At 35.4% G+C, this 18763-nt stretch overlaps 2 protein-coding genes across 7 annotated transcripts in view; both read right to left on the bottom strand.

The window, feature by feature from the left end:
• Window positions 1-309: 309 nt before the first annotated feature.
• On the bottom strand, window positions 310-8137 carry rassf2b (Ras association domain family member 2b). Of its 3 annotated transcripts, none has more exons than XM_051908794.1 (10): window positions 6424-8137; window positions 5770-5855; window positions 5609-5684; window positions 5383-5534; window positions 3446-3537; window positions 3196-3344; window positions 2961-3114; window positions 2760-2881; window positions 923-1020; window positions 310-842 (listed from the first exon to the last, which is right to left on the bottom strand). In XM_051908794.1, exons 2-10 carry the CDS (start codon window positions 5823-5825, stop codon window positions 779-781), a joined length of 963 nt encoding a protein of 320 aa, XP_051764754.1. In that variant the 5' UTR covers window positions 5826-5855; window positions 6424-8137; the 3' UTR covers window positions 310-778. The 3 variants fall into 3 exon arrangements, with proteins under 3 accessions (XP_051764754.1, XP_051764753.1, XP_051764752.1); XM_051908793.1 differs by having other exon boundaries at window positions 6317-8137; XM_051908792.1 differs by having other exon boundaries at window positions 6352-8135.
• A 1140-nt stretch (window positions 8138-9277) lies between these two features.
• kcnip3b (Kv channel interacting protein 3b, calsenilin) overlaps window positions 9278-18763 on the bottom strand; it is a 28581-nt gene continuing 19095 nt past the window's right edge. For 3 of the 4 annotated variants that reach the window (XM_051908796.1, XM_051908797.1, XM_051908798.1), the window contains 7 exons: window positions 13869-13993; window positions 13022-13091; window positions 11204-11274; window positions 10794-10901; window positions 10593-10697; window positions 10439-10501; window positions 9278-9717 (listed from right to left, as the gene is read on the bottom strand). In XM_051908796.1, coding sequence (XP_051764756.1) covers window positions 9670-9717; window positions 10439-10501; window positions 10593-10697; window positions 10794-10901; window positions 11204-11274; window positions 13022-13091; window positions 13869-13993 — 590 coding nt within the window. In that variant the 3' untranslated portion in view covers window positions 9278-9669. Of the gene's footprint in view, window positions 9718-10438; window positions 10502-10592; window positions 10698-10793; window positions 10902-11203; window positions 11275-13021; window positions 13092-13868; window positions 18307-18763 lie in introns of those variants that run through there. The other variant, XM_051908795.1, reaches the window with a different exon arrangement.

The raw sequence follows: 18763 nt of genomic DNA on the forward strand, positions 1-18763 counted from the left end.
TAAAGGAACTAATAAAATATATTAGGAGAGGTCTTTATTCCACATGGAAAAATTAGTTTTTTTTTTAATTACCCTTTTGTTGAAATATCACGCCTAATGTGGAGCAATGGGTTAATGTAGTGTTGCCGTAAGACGTAACCGTGGTGAATGGACTGTTATTTTCATCTGTACTGCTTTAGTCCCAAGAGACTCATTAAAATGCTAAAAAATATCAAACATATTAACTGTATAATACTACAGACAACTACAGGGATCAATAAAATGTTATGAGATCTTTCATATGCATGCCAGTTCACACAAAAAAATCAGTAATTTTTAAAATGTTCTTTTATTATTATGAAAGGCAAATATCTGTGCATATACACTTGTAAAATGCTTAAAAAATGAAAGACATTAAATATTTTTAATACCAACAAACATCACAAATAGTCTGCAATAAAATAAGGCAAATAGATTAGATTTACAAATTATGTCTCTTCATTTCACATGGTCTATTTATTCACACAGTTTGGCTCAAAAATAAACACTCTTATGGCTCATTACAATTGTGCATTAGTAAAAGTCAAACATTGACCCATTTGCTTTCCTTTGTGAAAAAGAAGGCCAAGGAACAGTCTGCTGTTTATCCAATAAAGCTTACTTAGAGAAAGCCATGGTACCTTTTTGCTGTATTATGATATTATATAATACATGAACACAATAACAGGCTCATTTAAAGCCAAACTATGTAATTGTTCCTGTTCCTGAGAGAGCACCATTTTGTTGCTGTTGAATTAAATCAAGTAGTTTTATCAGATAAAGACTTCATGTATCTCTTGATGATACGGTGCATATCAGCGTATCTGAAATAACAGGAAATAAGGGCATGGAAAGGAAATGAGATTTCAAATGACTCTAAAATTCATGTTATGAATGACTTTACCTCTTCTTCAGCTTCTGCATCTCTCTTTCTTCTTCCTCTTGCAGCTTAGCAATGAAGCTTTGTAAAACAGGAAGCTCAAACTTGATGTATTGTGCCACCTTGAGGACAAAATTAAGTATTACAACAATATATGCAAACTTGTACAATTTCTGCAATAAATAGTAAGAATTCAGTATGCAAATTTTATGACCTGCTACATTAGCCAAAATGTGCAGTATACAACCAGACACATTGTGTAGAATACTGAATCCCACAATGCAATGTGCATGACAGTCCATAACCAATGTGAAAAATACTGGAAGTTATGAAAATAGATCTCTAATTATATCTATTATCTATCTAAAATATCTATTAATTGATCAGTCTGGAAAATTTATAGATATTTCTTACATAAAATTTAAATAAGTAAAATTACTCAAAATTAAAGCATTAAATAAATACCTCCATAAATAGTTAATAAAATATAAAACAATATATAAAACATAAAAACAATTTAATTATTTAATTATTAAATCAACAAATTAATAAATGTGTGTTGTATTTAATTTTAGCATTAGTTTGTGTTCATTTTTTTATGCTTATTATCATCTTTGAATTCCTGACTTTAAGTTTAATTTAAAGATAATGATAAAAATGAATGCTAAATAACATTAAAATGAATTAATAATTTGTTTGGTGATTTAAAAATTAATATTATTATGAAATATATATTTATTATCAATTTAATTATGTATTTAACAATTTATTTAAATATTTAAAAGGGGGCTAATGCTATTTCATGCATTCTGACTTATTTACACTGTTAAAAAGTTGCGTTCTCATGCTAAACATGGCCAAAGTTTCAAAACACAAGTTGGACGTTTGTGCCAAATACACTCCTTGGCTGCATTCCACTCCAATTTTAGACACACACTCGCAAACTTTCCTAAGCACTTCCCCTCGGGGGAATCCCGCGAAAGCAAGAGCACACCCATCAAAGTGCTTCGTTCGGGTTACGGAAGCCGAGAGATTTTAAGGGAACAGTGGATGCAGTTTGTTTTTCCGGGGCAGCAACGGAGTTGTGCATGTATGTTTGTTTGTTTCCGGTGTTGTGCCGAATTTTGACCCCCTGCCAAATTATTACCCCCCTCGTTGACCCATCTTAACCCAACCCCTACTCCTAAACCTACCAATACAAGGGGGGTAATAATCTGGCAGGGGGTCGAAATTTGGCACAACACCGGAATTTCGGTGATGAACGTTTTGTAAACAAGTCCCAGTTCGACGCTGGATTTGCAGATGGTGGGCGGTGAGCATCGAATATCTGTGTTTTGTTGGCAATCGGCGTGCAAGTGCATATAATGCAAACAACACAAACATTTTTGTTCCCCTTTTTATTTATAATGACGTCGCAGCTTGCAGACGTTTGCTACGGAAAGCTGCGCGTGATCGTGACTCGTTAGCTCTGCCCACGGCAGGCACGCCTCCAGGAGCTCGGCTTTTTTCGTAAAGAGTCGGTACAGCATATCTATCTTTTATAAATATGATAAAACTAAAGACTTTTCGGAGATATGAAGGATGGTATACTACTCTATAGATACTCAAGAGATTGGCATAAACTGTGTGTGTTATGTACCCTTTAATTCGAAGATAATGATAAAAATGAATGCAAAATAATGTTAAAATGAATTAATAATTTGTTTGGTGATTTAAAAATTATGATTTTTATTATTATCAATTATGTATTTAATAATCTATTTAAATATTTGTTGAATTATTTAATTTTAAGTAATTTGGTTCTCCATATCCCATGGACATATGGTTTAATTAGACAGACAGATGAAATTTGCTATCTTACGTCATAGGTGACCTCTTCAACTTGGTCCGTCTCCATTAGGAATATTTTGCTGACCTGTTCACAAGGTCCTTTCAAAACTCTGACCACCAAAGGATGGTCATTAGGCTTCAGCTGATGTCTCTCTGGATGCAGGGAGAGGAATATAAACTCAGGCACAAAGAAAAGAACAAAATTACACGTGTGAATTCAGTTAGAACGTACCACCACTTGTGTGGACAAGATAGAGGCTAAACTCATCCGGGCAGTTCTCAATCTTGAACTTGTTCAGTAACACCCGCATCACTTGTGTCGTCGTCATACAGCTGTTGATGCGGACATTGGTCACAGAGCCGAATGCTGGCGTAAAAACCGCTGTCTGTTTGAAACAATCACTTGTGAGCAAAAGCGAGCAAGAATTTAATAACATGTATACCAGTTTACGAAACGTGACGCTTGCCTTGTGGTTATAAAAGTGTCCGTTGAAGGAGCATCGGTGTCTCTTGACTCTCCTGATGCCAAGTCGTCGTCCGCTGATTCTCCTCCCACCGACATCACTCCTGGTCCTGCCAACCCGATCTGAGTGTGTCGACTCCTGCTGTCCCTTACCTGCCAGATGAGATTTTACCAAATCAGACACCGTCATTCAAAAATGATGAATAGGCAGTGAACATTGTTAAGTTTTTAGAAAATGTCAAGAATGTATTCACCTGCCTCTTCCTTCTCCTCACCGGAGTCTTTTGATTGGTCATCTGCTGCAGTGACATCAATGGAAGGACACGGCTGATTTGTTTCATGATTTCTAAGAGGCAGGAAAGCAAGAACCTTCATTAAAATAACATTCTGGACTCTGGAGAAAATAATTTTGACTCCATCAGTTTGTAAATACACACACAAATAATTGCTTTTACAGTAACACATTTACAATGAAAGTCTATGGGGCAAGAGTTCTGGAGTGCTTGGATGAATTATTAAGTTAAAGTGTTCATAACTGGTATTGTCTATAAAGTTCTTGTTTTGAGGAAGTTTTGTGTATTATCTATAAAATTTTCCTTTTTGAGGTGGACTTCTTTTTTTTTTGTTTGTTATTTTTTTGGTGAATGAACTTCTGCACAACCAATATAAAATATGTGGGTGGAGTTTGCTCCGTTTACCAGCTTTACACAGGAGTTCACACTACTGTTCAAAAGTGTGAACTTCTGCACAACCAATATAATATATGTGGGTGGAGTTTGCTCCATTTACCAGCTTTACACAGGAGTTCACACTACTGTTCAGATTTCTATTTCAAATAAACACTTTCTATTCATCAAAGAATTGAAGAAAAATTATCATGATTTACACAAAAATATTAAGAAGTGCAACTGTCAACATTGATAATAATAATAAAATGTTTCTTGAGGATTAAATCAGCATATTAGAATGATTTCTGAAGGATCATGTGACACTGAAGACTGAAGTAATGATGCTGAAAATTTAGCTTTACCATCACAGGAATAAAGTAATAGAAAACAGTTATTTATTTTAAATTGTAATATTTCATATTTATTTTCACTGTTTTTAATGTTTTTATGATCAAATAAATGCTGCCTTGATAAGCATAAGAGACTTATTTTAAAAACATTAAAAAATCTTGCTTGCCCCAAACTTTTGAAAGGGTGTGTAAAATGTTTAATTAGTTTTGCGCAGACAAGGCCAGTATATTTCTATCTCTGCTTAATGTTTAAAGGGTTAGTTCACCCAAAAATGAAAATTATGTCATTTATTACTCTCCCTCGGAAAACAAATTAAGATATTTTTCATAAAATCCGATGGCTCAGTGAGGCCTCCATTGACAGCAAGACAATTAACACTTTCAATGCCCAGAAAGCTACTAAAGACGAAATAAAAACAGTTCATGTGACAATAGTGGCTCAACCTCAATATTATGAAGCTACGAGAATACTTTTTGTGCACCAAAAGAACAAAATAATGACTTTAACGTGATTTCAGTAAACGCAGCTTCGTTACGTCATAAGTGTTTCAAAACGTTTCAAAATTTCAATGGTTCACGTGACTTTGGCAGTTTGATACACGCTCCGAACCACTGATTCGAAACAAGATTCGTAAAGCTTTGAAGCTTTATGAAGCAGTGTTTTGAAATCACCCATCACTAGATATTGTTGAATAAAGTCGGTATTTTGTTTTTTGTCACATGAACTGTTTTAAATATGTCTTTCGTAGCTTCCTGGGCATTAAAAGAGTTAATTACCCTCTTGTCAATGGAGGCCTCACTGAGCCATCATATTTTATTAAAAATATCTTAATTTGTGTTCTGAAGATGAACAAAGGTCTTATGGGTGTGGAACGACATGAGGGTGAGTAATTAATGACAGAATTTTCATTTTTGGGTGAACTAACCCTTTAAGTATTTTGGCTCTGCTTTCTAAACTTCAAACATAATGTGTATTGACACTTATTCCAGTTCCATTGTGAAGGCAATCCAATAAACACCTTTTTTGATTTTTATAAACTGAGGCATGAATTTAATTTCTGTGGCAATTACATATATTTATCCCAAAACATTAACCTGAAAGCACTAACAACAATAATATAATAAATAATAAAAATAATTTATAATGTAAGAATAAAATAAATGATATCCTACTCGACTGTGTCGATGTCCGTTTCAGCACTCAGAGATGTTAGCGATGGGCGTGGCCTGCTTGTCTCCTTCTCGTCTTCCATCTGCAGTCTGATTGGCCGCCGTACGCCCCAAAAAACATTGAGCAAGCCCTCTATGATCAACTCTCCTTCCTCCTGTAAAAATCATATAACACTTTAGTCATCAGGTGTATGACATCAATACAACATGCTACAATTTACCAACTAACCTCTCTGTGCCTCAACTGGAGGGCTTCTCCTTCATAATAAAGGTTGTATGTTTCAAGGTGTGAGAGAATAACGCTCCTGCAAACAAAAAGGAAGTAAGGTTAGGTTTACGAGAACAGTGAGAGCAAGAAACCTTTGCAGTAACATAACAAGATGCACTTACTTGCTTACAAATTTGTTTTCTCCAACCTTGATCTTGTCTGAATCCACACTATCCATGTTGAGTCAGTGGAGAAACACTAGGAAGGCCTGTAAAGAATGAAGGGATGAATTGAAAAGGATCTATGAAAAGGGAATCTCATGACTTTTCGCCTCATAATCGCAAAACAACTCCAGGCATGATTCTCTCTCTCTCTCTCTCACACACACACACACGCACACACAAACTAAATAAAAGACGATTTCAACTGTCTCATGCCATACTATAAAGGCTATATATATACTATATATATATATATATATATATATATATGTATACCATGATTTACTGTGACACATTTCATCCTTTTTACTACTAATTCAAAAGTAATGAACACAAAATGGCTAGTGCATCACATGCAAGCAATAACTTGCAATAACTAACTAAAACAGAATTTGCACAGAGAGAGCTGAAGTTAGTTTTAAACCAACATTTCGTCTATTATAAGCTCAAATGCAGCACATGATCTCAATTTATCTGAATGTATATTCTGATATCTTTGGTAACAAACCTGTAAAGATCAAGATGCCGAAGCAGGTGACTTACTGTACAAGCAGCACGTGTGGGGATCCAGCAAAGTAAATGAAACCAAGTCAAGACCAAGACTCTGGCACTCACATCAGAGAAAGTGATGGAACCAATCAGGAAATGTGGAAGTCGTGGAAGTCAGCTGGTCACCATGAAAACAGCTGTGCTGTGGGATGAAAGCGTGTCGTTGACAAGCTACAGGAGCCTTTGCCCCTCCCTATATAAGACTCTTCCTCATTGCAAACGCTTAGTCAGGAAGTTGCAGCTATTTTCACTCGGGTCAGACTTCCTCCCATGTGCCGCAGATATGCACACACTGCCCCCGACCACAATTCAGCACACTAAGATAATTACTAACACAGAAACCCAATTCTCGGGCGGTTTGCTGGGCCAGACAGGAAGTACGCTTGGCCGAGCACATAAACAGGCCTGCAGAACACACCATCCCATGAATACAAGTGAACACATAATGCTCTTCAACTAAAAGAAACTTTTCCAAATACATAAAATTAGCAGAAATATGCATGAAGTAAACATGTTTCTATATTAGGATTTTTAAAATATTGCTTTTGTGAGAGTGCAGGGTGTGTCAGTCAATTTCCACTTTGTTAAAGGAATTTTCTAGTTTTCCAACTGTGTTTCTTTCTTAAAATACAACACTTTCATTTTGAGAAGGCACAGAATTGTTTCTGTGTTTGAAGAAACCAGGTGACCCATAAAAAGAGGAAACTTCATAAGGTTGAGATGTGAATGACACATATTGTATTTCACTGTATGAACACTTTTGACACTTGAGCTAAATCAGTGAGGATAAGGAGATTTTTGTTCAGACATGAGAAGAAACAATGACTTCATGCAAAGGCTGTTTTCACTTGTGCATGTTCAAACTTTCATCTGTTACTCTGGTAACAAGCAGGTTTGAGCACAGCATTGCCACCTTGTGGAAGCTAAACTAAATACAAATAGATTCAGGATCTCTGAATCACTGTGATACAGTTCATACAGTGTTACCAGAAGTACTTGGACACTTAAGCTAGATTTAAATTCTCATTTCATACAATGAATAAAATCAAACTATCAAACCATAAGGGGCATTCTTTTGTAAAAAGATAATAATGATAATATCAATATATAAATAAAAATTATTAAACTACTATTACTAATAGACCAGATTTGTTCTGGATGAAGGCACATTTCTGATAATGTGTTTGTCTCTCTTTGCTAACCCTCTGGTCCTCTTCGTTTAGGGGGCACACTTGGCTCCTTCACGGTCAAAAATGAAAAATGAAGCCTTGACATGTAACTTTTTTGTTTTTCAGGAAAACCAATGCAATACATTTTAGTTCAATAATATTTTTTGATTATTATTAAAATTTTGAGGTTATTTTATGGTACTATGCAATATTTATACAATTTGTATTAGCTAAATCCTATATAGTGGCTTATAAATTCTCTAGTGGTTTTTAGACATAAATACTCATTTTTATTAAGTTGTGGATTTGGATTTATACTTAGACATTTTCAAAGACTTTTTGTCAAGGTTTAGGTTTTTTTTTTTTTTTTTTGAAATGTTGATTTGAAGTGTCAGTTTTTGCATTACTTTTACTACAGTCAAACCTGAACACAGAGGAGGACATTTTGTTACACATAACATCAAAACCTCTTTTTTTGAATCTTTTGGCTCAATTTTACCATAATTGTTACAGTCACACCGGTCAGTGTTGCCAAGTCCATGGTTTTCCCGCGGCAACAGTGTAAAAGTAGCCCAGTTCCGCGGTTTTGATGTTATGTGTAACAAAATGTCTTCCTCTGTGTTCAGGTTTGACTGTAGTAAAAGTAATGCAAAAACTGACACTTCAAATCAACATTTCCAAAAAATGTTTTTCATGTCCGCGGGTGAAGCGATCCCAAATAACTTATTTAGCCCCTGGAATGCGACCTTTACCTGGGGAGCCCTGCCAAAAATGCGGATTTTACCCCCCGGAACACGATTTTTACTGTGGGACACCCAGTGAAACACGATTGGGCTAGTTTTGGGCTAGTTTTGAGTAGCAATTGGGCGGATTTTGTTGTGAAAACCTGGCAACGGTTTATTTGTGTGTGTATGTGTGTGTGTCTGTGAGTGTGTGTTTGAGTGGGTGAGTCTGTTTTAAAGTGTAACCTCTTCCTTGCTATTCATTTTTTACTGCTTTGTGTCTGAATTATTCATTTTATTTCACACATTTGAAAAAACTCTGTGTTATAGTTGTGCTAGTTCATATATATGTGTGCAGGGGGAGGGGGTGGATGTGTCTGTTTTGCACTCTTGACATTTTAGAGTGTCACCCCTTCATTGCTGTACACTTTTTTTCTGCAAAGTGGCTGATTTGTAGATTGTACCACCAAAAGATTCTCTGAGTTTTTGTATTTTTTCATATTTCCCATTTATTTCCTGTTCCTATGACTATTTTTCTCGACCCTTTAACATATACAAATCATGTCCATAATTTTTTTGTGCATTCACATAGCCAATGCTATGTGAAAAGACAAAAGTCACTAAGTGTCATCCCATTCCGATGAAGCAAAAAAATTTAAAATTTCAAAACGTAACATTTTTCTGTCATTTTTGACTGAAGAGGACCTTCAAATTATCTAATATTTATTCAGCAAAACAATATACTGTGCCACACCACTGATCCTGTCATAATAAATTAATAGAGGAATTTAAGCTAATTTCTTTTCAATTATTATTATTATTATTAATCCAAACAAATGGCCAGGAACAGTATTGTTCTCTTCATTCCCACCACTACCTCACTGTGTATTTTTAAAGTGAACTTTTTGTTTGAATTTCACATAACTGACTTTGATTAAATTATGTGAATAAAATATCAGTAATTAATTTTCAAAGATACAGAATTCCACAAATCCCACACTAGCACGCTATGGACATTTGCACATCATGGAGTCATTCACAGATACCTTTATTTCTCTGTATAAAATAACAATGGGCCAGACAAATAGCAGACAAACATGCAAAAATTCATTGATTTAGGCAGCAATCAACCAGTTTAAGGGCACATATATATCTACATATATACAAACAGGCATTTACAACCTGTCTTGAATACTTAAGATTAAATTGAGACATACAATAATGGCACACTCGCAGGCGGCCCACATCCTGTTATAGCATTCAATACAATCAATCAAAATGTTCATTCACATGCTACAGATGATGTGCAAGGCCTAGGTACAAAACAGAAGTGTTTCTAGAGAGTCCCTGTGGAGCGCTTGAGGACTAATGGAACGTTGCTGGAAAAAGAGCAAGGATCATTTTGCACTTCATGCTGCGCTCTAGATGACATTCTCAAACAGCTGCATGGAGCTCATAATGTTCTCGTCCTAATAAAAGAGAAAAAGCATCAGTCACAGATTGTTGCTGACAGCTTCATGTTAGAGAGAGTTTAGAAAATGTCTGGCTGTCACACACTGACAGAGAGAGCCTCTGTATCAACGTAAATCAGCTGAATGTTGACATTTATCTGACATTAACTCTGATGCTTCTGTCAAAGCATGGCGAGGAATCGCAGATACTTCTAGACAGGACATGAAAACAAACGGTCATATAATATTATTTGTCTTTCTACTTGGTGTACACTTAGTGTATAATGTTAGTGTATAATGTTAGTTCAGATTTAGTGTCCACTTAGTGTATAATGTTAGTTTAGATTTTTTGCCAGAACAACAAAATGTAGTATTTCATGACCATTTTCCATCTTCTTTTTAAACATTTTAGTTTTTTTTCTACAGGGCCAAATAATATTATCTAAAAGCATCTATTAATATTCATAAACAAAGCTGATTTATAATGTGTTTATAAATGGGCATTGTTGATATGCAAATATGAGCATTCCTATGGCAATATTTCAAATCAAAGTATTTCAGAATGAGCTGTTTTTGTAGCTTGGTTTTCAATAAATGTCCTCTTTAGACTGGGGAGGACGTTTTAAGCTCTGAAAGTTATAGTATATTTTCATATAAGCAAACAACAAACTTTCATCTCAAAAGATTAAAAAAAAAAGTTTGATTTCTTATGATATGACCCCTTTTAAGCATGGCCTACCTTCTGACAGGCCTCTATGAACTCATCAATGGTTACAACTCCGTCTCGGTTGCGGTCCATTTTCTGTGAAGAAAAGGTGTTTTGAGAGTTTTGTCAAGCAGGTGACCATTGCTGGCTAAAATAACTTTCAATAGGACTGCTAAAAGTTCGGTACCTGGAAGAATTTCTCCACGTGTTCAAATGCAGCATCGTCTTTGACACAAGGAGAGGTGTGCCTGCCCATCATATCATAGATGGACTTCATGATAGCCAGCATTTCCTGTAGAAAGTGAATGTTAATGGCAGTAACAATAGCAAACACACATGTGTGTACTCAAGAACCAATGTGCAGTCTGTTAAATCTGGTCTTTCATACCTCTTTGGTGATGTAGCCATCTTTATTAATGTCATAGAGGTTAAAGGCCCACCTCAGTTTCTCTGTCACAGTACCTCGAAGCAGAACAGACAGGCCGATTACAAAGTCCTGCCAAAAAAAAAAAAAAAAAATTAAATATTTTCAGTTGTAATGGTCTGTTGGACATAGCACTTAACTGAGAACATAAGTAAAATAATATTAGTAAAATAATAAGTACAATAATATTAGCAACTCTGAAATTAATCTCTTTTTTTCTGGCCTATAATCAAAATTTATAGGCAGATATTATTGTTCATCTTCTGATGTACATGAATATAAACATTTGAGTTGAGTTACAGTAGTATAACAGGGTTGAAGTCTTTCAAATGACAAATCATTTTTTTTTAATAATATTTAATAATGTTCCTAACCTCAAAACGTATAGAGCCACTTCGGTCCATGTCAAAAGCATTGAAGAGGAAATGTGCGTATGTCGTAGCATCTGGAAAAAAGGAACGATTAACTCTATTTCTGCATAAATATTAGGATTTTATAACTTAGTTTTGACACCTACTCATTCTTTATTATTACAACTTTTCCACATTTTAGTCACCAAAAACTATTTAAAAAATGCAAAAACTATTTTAGTTTTAAAAATAAAATAAATAAATAAATAAATAAAAATGGTGATTATTACTATTAATACTATTAATAATATAACTATATATTTACTATACAACTATATGTTTAAGTTCTGAGTTCAGTTTATTTGTCCCCATAGGGAAAGTAAGTTTGCAGCGTACTCACACAGACATTTTAGGAAACACAATATGGCATAAACATACAATACATAAGTTAATAATCTAATTTAATAAAATGAGATTTAACCAGACCAGCTGGCCATCAATTGATACTGAAAGAAAACCAACAACAACAAAAAATAAATCATAAAACACTGTCATCAAAATGTATTTTTTAAACAATGTAAACAATAATTTAGTTTTAAAAATAAAGTTGATAAATGAATAAATTTAAATAAATTAATAGAATATGCTGATTCATATTATTTTTTATATTATAGGGTACAACAGGGGTAAAAGGCGCCTTTGATTTTATTTTTCTCTAAACCACTAGATGGCACAAAAACTTGCTGCAGCACTTTACAAAACATCTGCTTTTCAAGGTGCAGGTGGAAATTTGGCTGATCCTTGACGCGATCGTGTGCAGCAGTTGATTCTGTGCTAATTTGATCTAATATTTGATGTTTTCTTAAATGTTGTAGATTTAAGTAGCAAATGAGAATCGCTATAATTATTGAATTTCAGACAAAGGTCTTCTTAATGTTTTGTTCAAGGTAATTAAAGCAACAGTTCTTCAATAACGGAAGAATATGTGAAAGTATGGTATTTGGGGTAAAAAGCGCACCTGCTGTTGGGGCTAAAGGCACAATAATTAACACGATAGTAAATAGCTGGTTAGATTTAGATGGTAAATATCATATATTAAGTTGGGTGTCCACCTTAGAGATAATCACCATATTTATAATGAAACAATCATATTTAATATGATATTAATCATATCATATAATAAAAACAAATTATTGTTACTACTGTAAATCTATATTAAATTATTATGGGATCTCCTTCAATGCTTTCAGAATCTTTACTTTCTAAAAATAATTTTGTTTCTGTATTTTTTTAAATATATATTTATACTAACATATTTTAATGACAGTATGTTTACTGAACAAAAATGAGTTCTTTTATTTATCAAAATAAACAGAAAATAGTACAAACTTTGCTAAAGTGATTGTTTTGAACAAGTATTAGCTTAGACATTATTAAAAACATTATTTTAGCTAAAGATTTTGTATCAATACTGTGTGCATTTTGCCCCATGCTGGGGAGCCTTTTACCCCATGTGTGGGGTAAAAAGCCCCACTTGCCACCACCAAAATTTTTAAATAAAATAAATTACACATGATTTATTTTCACACAAAATCTATTGCTCCATATGTGTTCAATACAAACATATGGATTTTTTCTCCCATAGTATCATATACTATGGGAGAGTAGTGAAAAGCACATGTTTTCTTAAGGTGTGCCTTTAACCCCATTGTACCCTATATATTATATATTTTTAAATTCATCCACATTTGTGGATGAGTGAAACTGAATGAATGGTCTTCACTTATTAAGATTATATCCACATAATCAAACCAGAGTTGAAAATGCGACAAATCACCCTACCTCCTTGAGGGAAGAACTGGGAATAGATCAATTTAAATGTCTCCTCATCCACCAATCCGCTGGGACACTCCTATTTAGAAACATAACAAGAACTTAAGGTTACTTTTTCTTGCAACAAACTTAAAGGGCTAGTTCACCCTAAAATGAAAATTAAGTTATTATTTACTCACCCTGGTGTTGTTCTAATGCAGCACACCCTTCTTTCTTTTTTGGACCACAAAAGGAGAATTAAAAAAAAAAAAAAAAAAAGAAGTCCCGCTCACGCTTATCCATATAATAAACGGCGACCAGTATCAAGCTTTTTTAAAAAGAAATACAAAAGTATAACAGAATGGTCCAATGTGACACGTGTCTGTGTGTTCTGCTGGTATTATGGCACACGATAGGGTTTGGTGAAAAACAAACTGAAATTTAATGTATTTTTAACAAAAATCCTGACCTTGGCCCTTGGTATTCTGAGCACGGCTGTGTGACGTGCTCGTTTGTGAGACTCTACTAGCGCCGCAGTTCACTCCGACTCACCCAGAAAAAGCACACAAGTTATCAGAAATCAAGATGAACAAAAACATGACATGAAATACAATCCATGTACTTTCTTCTCTGAGGTGAATATTTCTGTTGTGTTCGTCACTACAAAAAGTTATTTTGTTCACATCTGTCAACTGTCATTCTGACAGTTCCGGCCCAGAGATATTCAACTCAGTGAAGAAAATACACGGATACATTTTTGTGATTTCTAGGCATTGTATTTCACGTTGTGTTTTTGTTAATCCTGATTTAAAGTAAATTATGACTTAATTTTTATTTTAGGGTGAACTATCCCTTTAAGCTTCTTAAGCAGTCTTACATTTTTGAAGCCTCTGTAGAGCGACTGCAGCTCCTTCCTCGTGAACTTGGTCTGAGCCTGGAGCTGCTCCAGGCCCTCTGGCTGATGTCGTACCATAGACAACTCCAGATCACTGTCAACGCTGTCTGTCAGAGAGAGAGCATGAGGAAGAGAGGGGAGAGGAGGGCCGTGGAGGTGGTAAGTGACTGCAATCATTTGGGTTGCACTAAGGGCAGGACAGTAAAAAAGAAAACAGCTAAAGCATGGAGTGCAAGTGAAAGGACAACCACATACACTATATTGCCAAAAGTTTTGGGACGCCTGCCTTTGCGTGCACATGAACTTTAATGACATCCCATTCTTAATCCGTAGGGTTTAATATGGAGTTGGCCCACCCTTTGCAGCTACAACAGCCTCAACTCTTCTGGAAAGGCTTTCCACAAGGTTTAGGAGTGTGTTTATGGGAATTTTTGACCATTCTTCTAGAAGCACATTTGTGAGGTCAGGTAGTGATGTTGGCGAGAAGACCTGGCTCGCAGTCTCCGCTCTAATTTATCCCAAAGGTGTTCTATCGGGTTGAGGTCAGGACTCTGTGCAGGCCAGTCAAGTTCCTCCACACCAAACTCGCTCATCCATGTCTTTATGGACCTTGCTTTGTGCACTGGTGCGCAGTCATGTTGGAACAGGAAGGGGCCATCCCCAAACTGTTCCCACAAAGTTGGGAGCATGAAATTGTCCAAAATGTCTTGGTATGCTGAAGCATTAAGTGTTCCTTTCACTAGAACTAAGGGGCCAAGCCCAACCCCTGAAAAACAACCCCACACCATAATCCTCCCTCCACCAAACTTTACACTTGGCACAATGCAGTCAGGCAAGTACCGTTCTCCTGGCAACCGCCAAACCCAGACTTAACCATCGGATTGCCAGACAGAAAAGCATGATTTGTCACTCCAGAGAACACGTCTCCACTGCTATAGAGTCCAGTGGCAGCTTGCTTTACACCACTGCATCCAACGCTTTGCATTGCACTTGGTGATATAAGGCTTGGATGCTGCTCGGCCATGGAAACCCATTCCATGAAGCTCTCTACGCACTGTTCTTGAGCTAATCTGAAGGCCACACAAAGTTTGGAGGTCTGTAGCTATTGAATCTGCAGAAAGTTGGCGACTTCTGCGCACTGTGCACCTCAGCATGCGCTGACCCCGCTCTGTGATTTTACGTGGCTACCACTTCGTGGCTGAGTTGCCGTTGTTCCCAATTGCTTCCACTTTGTTATGATACCACTAACAGTTGACCGTGGAATATTTAGTAGTGAGAAAATTTTACAAATGGACTTATTGCACAGGTGGCAACCTATCACGGTACCACGCTTGAATTCACTGAGCTCCTGAGAGCGACCCATTCTTTCACAAATGTTTGTAGAAGCAGTCTGCTTGCCTAGGTGCTTGATTTTATACACCTGTGGCCATAGAAGTGATTGGAACCCCTGAATTCAATGATTTGGAGGGGTGTCCCAATACTTTTGGCAATATAGTGTATTTAGGGTTGAAAAGAGGAAGACAAAAATTGACATAGTAAATCACAGAATAGGAGCTGTTGGAGAGACAGACGGGGCAGAACGGGAGACCAGGAAGGATCAATATCAGTGATTCTCAACTGGTTTTGCTTCAGGGCCCAAATTTGTAATTGGACATCGAGTGGGGATCCAGCGCCAAGAAACAAAATTGTTTAGCATACAAATTATAACAAAAATATCTTTAAAATGAAACAATAAGCACTTAAGTATATTCTATGTGTACATCCATTGTATGTAATGTTTTCGACACAACTGCAAGCAAAATGAAATGAAATGAATATGTGTTATTGTTTGATTTTAAATTAAATGCAGTTAACTGCAAGTTCAGCATTTTTCTGACCCAGTAAGACTTTAGTACTTAACATCTTTATATATGATACTTCTATTGTTTTTGAAATATGGTTAAAGTGTACTGCCAAATAGAGGGTATGCATATGACGTCACCGTCAGCGTGAATGCCGTGAAAAAACACCCAAAACACATCTACAAAATGAAAGAGCTGTGTGATTGACTTTACAGATAGATTTGACAAGAAATCTGAGGTATATTTTTACAGACTGCTGAAAGCTATAGAAAAGAGAAGCAAATAGATCGCTGCAACTCACAGAAACAACTGGACTCCAGGCAGCAAAAACTTTTTGTGTCAATATGTTGAATTTCGAGGTAAAATCATACCCTATATATTATATTGTTATATATTGTATTGACAACTCATCAATTAAATATTCAGCATCTTACATGCTATAAAACTATACAAGTTTTAGGGCTGGACGATTGATATAAGTGATTGACCAGATTTAGGCCTACCTATATTGTATTTATATAATGCGTTCACAGGCAAATTTGCTTTATGTTTTTCCCCAGCATCGAAATCAGGCATGTCAGGAAACATGATTCCTGGCTGCATGTCAATATCCATGGATCACTAGATCTTTGTTAAGTTGTAAGGAACACTATATCGAATCCAAACTTTAGTTTAAACTGATAATCATTTGTTTTACTCGCGTTTCCCCTATTAAATCCAGTCATGCAGCAGGCTCTTTTGCCACTCAGTCCGGCTGAGGGGGCATGTTCTGGCAGGAAAGTGACATCAATGCATACCCTCTATACAGTATTTATGGTAAACTTAAATATTATTTAATGTTATTTCTACTTGTCATGTATTAAAATATATTTGTAATTACACCTTTGTAACGATTACGTTGCAATTTAGTACATTTAAAATATATTAACATTAAATGTAATATCAAATAACACATTACAGTTAAAATTAATATTAATATAAACAAGTACTTTACATGTGCTTTAGTATGTTAGTCAACACATCAAAGTAAGTGTCCTTCTTTAAAGCATGACAAATGATTATTAAAACATGATTTAAAATGCAGTTTAAGGTAAAACTTTTAATTTGACAAGTGTACTTAAGTGTGTTAAGAAATGGTCATAAAAGTGTTCTCTTTATAAGTACAATTAATTGACCTTTTATTTCATTAATATATTATCTTCAAGTACAGTTTTTTAAAATACACTTTTAAGATTTGAAGAATATTACAAGTGCACATGCAATGCAATTAAGCAGACTAATTTTTCGCAAGGGTAATATGAACTGCATAGGCCCAAACAATATAAAAAATATATATATAAAAAAAAAAAAACGACTAACAAGAGTAGCTATTTTTTTTATTTTTATTTTTTTTATTTTGTAAATGCACAAATAACAGCAGGTGGGTGACTTACATGTATTTAATGTTACATTTTCTTTTAAGTAGTTTTGTTCATGGTTTCTGAGGATAAAGTCTGGCAACCTGCACATGTTGGAATTTGCCTAATTTGGCTTCTATCAAGTGATGATTTTTTGCCGAAATAAGTATATTTGTTTGCAATTTGCATTTCAGCATTAGCATTGTTTTCCCACAACCTTTGTTAGAACAGACCTGCAGCCTACCAGTTGAGAACCGCTGATCTATTTGACATTTACTCACCATCTATGAGGCATACGAGAACATAAAGAAGGAAGGGAAGAGATTTAGAGAGGAGGAAGCAATGGAAAAACAACACATTAGTTAGATGTAACATTAGATGTTATTAGATGTACCAAGACTGCATGACATTAAATGAATGCATTTCCTCATACTATGAATATAGCTGTCATGTTCTTCTTAGTTTATGTGCAGTTGTTACCTTTTTCAATCTGTTCTAACCTTCAATAATGACTTTTCCAGTTCCAGATTTATAAGTTTCCACAGGCAGCACATTTTTTAGGTTACCTGATTTACCTGTTTACAGTCTAAAGCTGATAAAATTGAACATCAATAACATATGAAAGGAAGAAAAGTTGTGTCAGTTTTAAAAAAAAAGTGGTTTATGTGACATTTAAATTAACATATTCAAGTAAAAAAATATGACTTAATATGACTGTTTCAACCAATACTACCATTCAAAAGTTTGGTGTAAGTAAGATTTTTTTTCTGAAAGAAATTATTCAGCAATGGTGCATTTAATTGACCAAAAGTGACAGTAGATATTTATAACATTACAAAAGCTTGGTCAGTTTTTGCTTTCCCAAATAACTATGCTTAATAAGCCAACAAAGCATGTGGTCATGTAAACACATTAACCCATTTTCCTTTATCCGAGTAAAGTCTTAAACAGCTTAACAGGGCTCCAGATTGATGAACCCACCATTGAAGCAATTGCTGCCCCTGAATTGGTGCTAATTCGAAAGCGAAAGTAAAATGCACACGGCTGCACGGGCATACGTAAGCATAACGGTGCGGGTCCACTGGCACAGAGCGAGTGTTTTCAGTCATTCCTATGGAAGCTTAACTTCCATAGGAATTAATTGAAAACACTCACTTTGCTCCACACCGGTGTGAATGCCTGTGCGGCTGTGCGCATTTTACTTTCGCTTTCGAATTAGCACCAATTATGGGGCAGCAATTGCTTCAATGGTGGGTTCATTACTATTCTTAATGAAAAACACAACAACAAAACAGTACAATGACAAACTAGCTTAAATAGGTCCTTTTACATTTCAATTTGAATCCAAATCTTCTGCCATCGTCTTGTCAGTCAGCTCCTCACTAGTGATAGGCTAAATGAAATCTGACTTCTGTTACTAATCTGCGCTTTGACTCTCGTTCGGCTCAAGCTGCATTAAGCAGACACGTTCAGTTTTTAATTGAGGTGTTTGCTCTCTAACTGAACCAGTTGTTCAGTTAGTCGGGTGGTGCGGTGGGCAAGTGATGTAACCGGTGTTGCGGCTGAACACCGGTAACACTGACTAACTTTCAGTTCATTAAGAATACATCACGGTTTCCACAAAAATATTAAACAGGAC

The sequence above is a fragment of the Ctenopharyngodon idella genome, chromosome 10, assembly GCF_019924925.1.
Source record: "Ctenopharyngodon idella isolate HZGC_01 chromosome 10, HZGC01, whole genome shotgun sequence".
NCBI classification, from domain to species: domain Eukaryota; kingdom Metazoa; phylum Chordata; class Actinopteri; order Cypriniformes; family Xenocyprididae; genus Ctenopharyngodon; species Ctenopharyngodon idella.

Excerpts from the sequence above, each read along its gene's own strand:
- rassf2b (XM_051908794.1), bottom strand. The coding sequence starts at position 5,825 with ATGGATAGTGTGGATTCAGACAAGATCAAGGTTGGAGAAAACAAATTT. Across the intron at positions 5,685-5,769 it reads GAAAACAAATTTGTAAGCAA|GAGCGTTATTCTCTCACACC; the intron begins GTAAGTGCATCT and ends TTTTGTTTGCAG. Across the intron at positions 3,345-3,445 it reads TGAGGAGAAGGAAGAGGCAG|GTAAGGGACAGCAGGAGTCG; the intron begins GTGAATACATTC and ends CTCATCTGGCAG.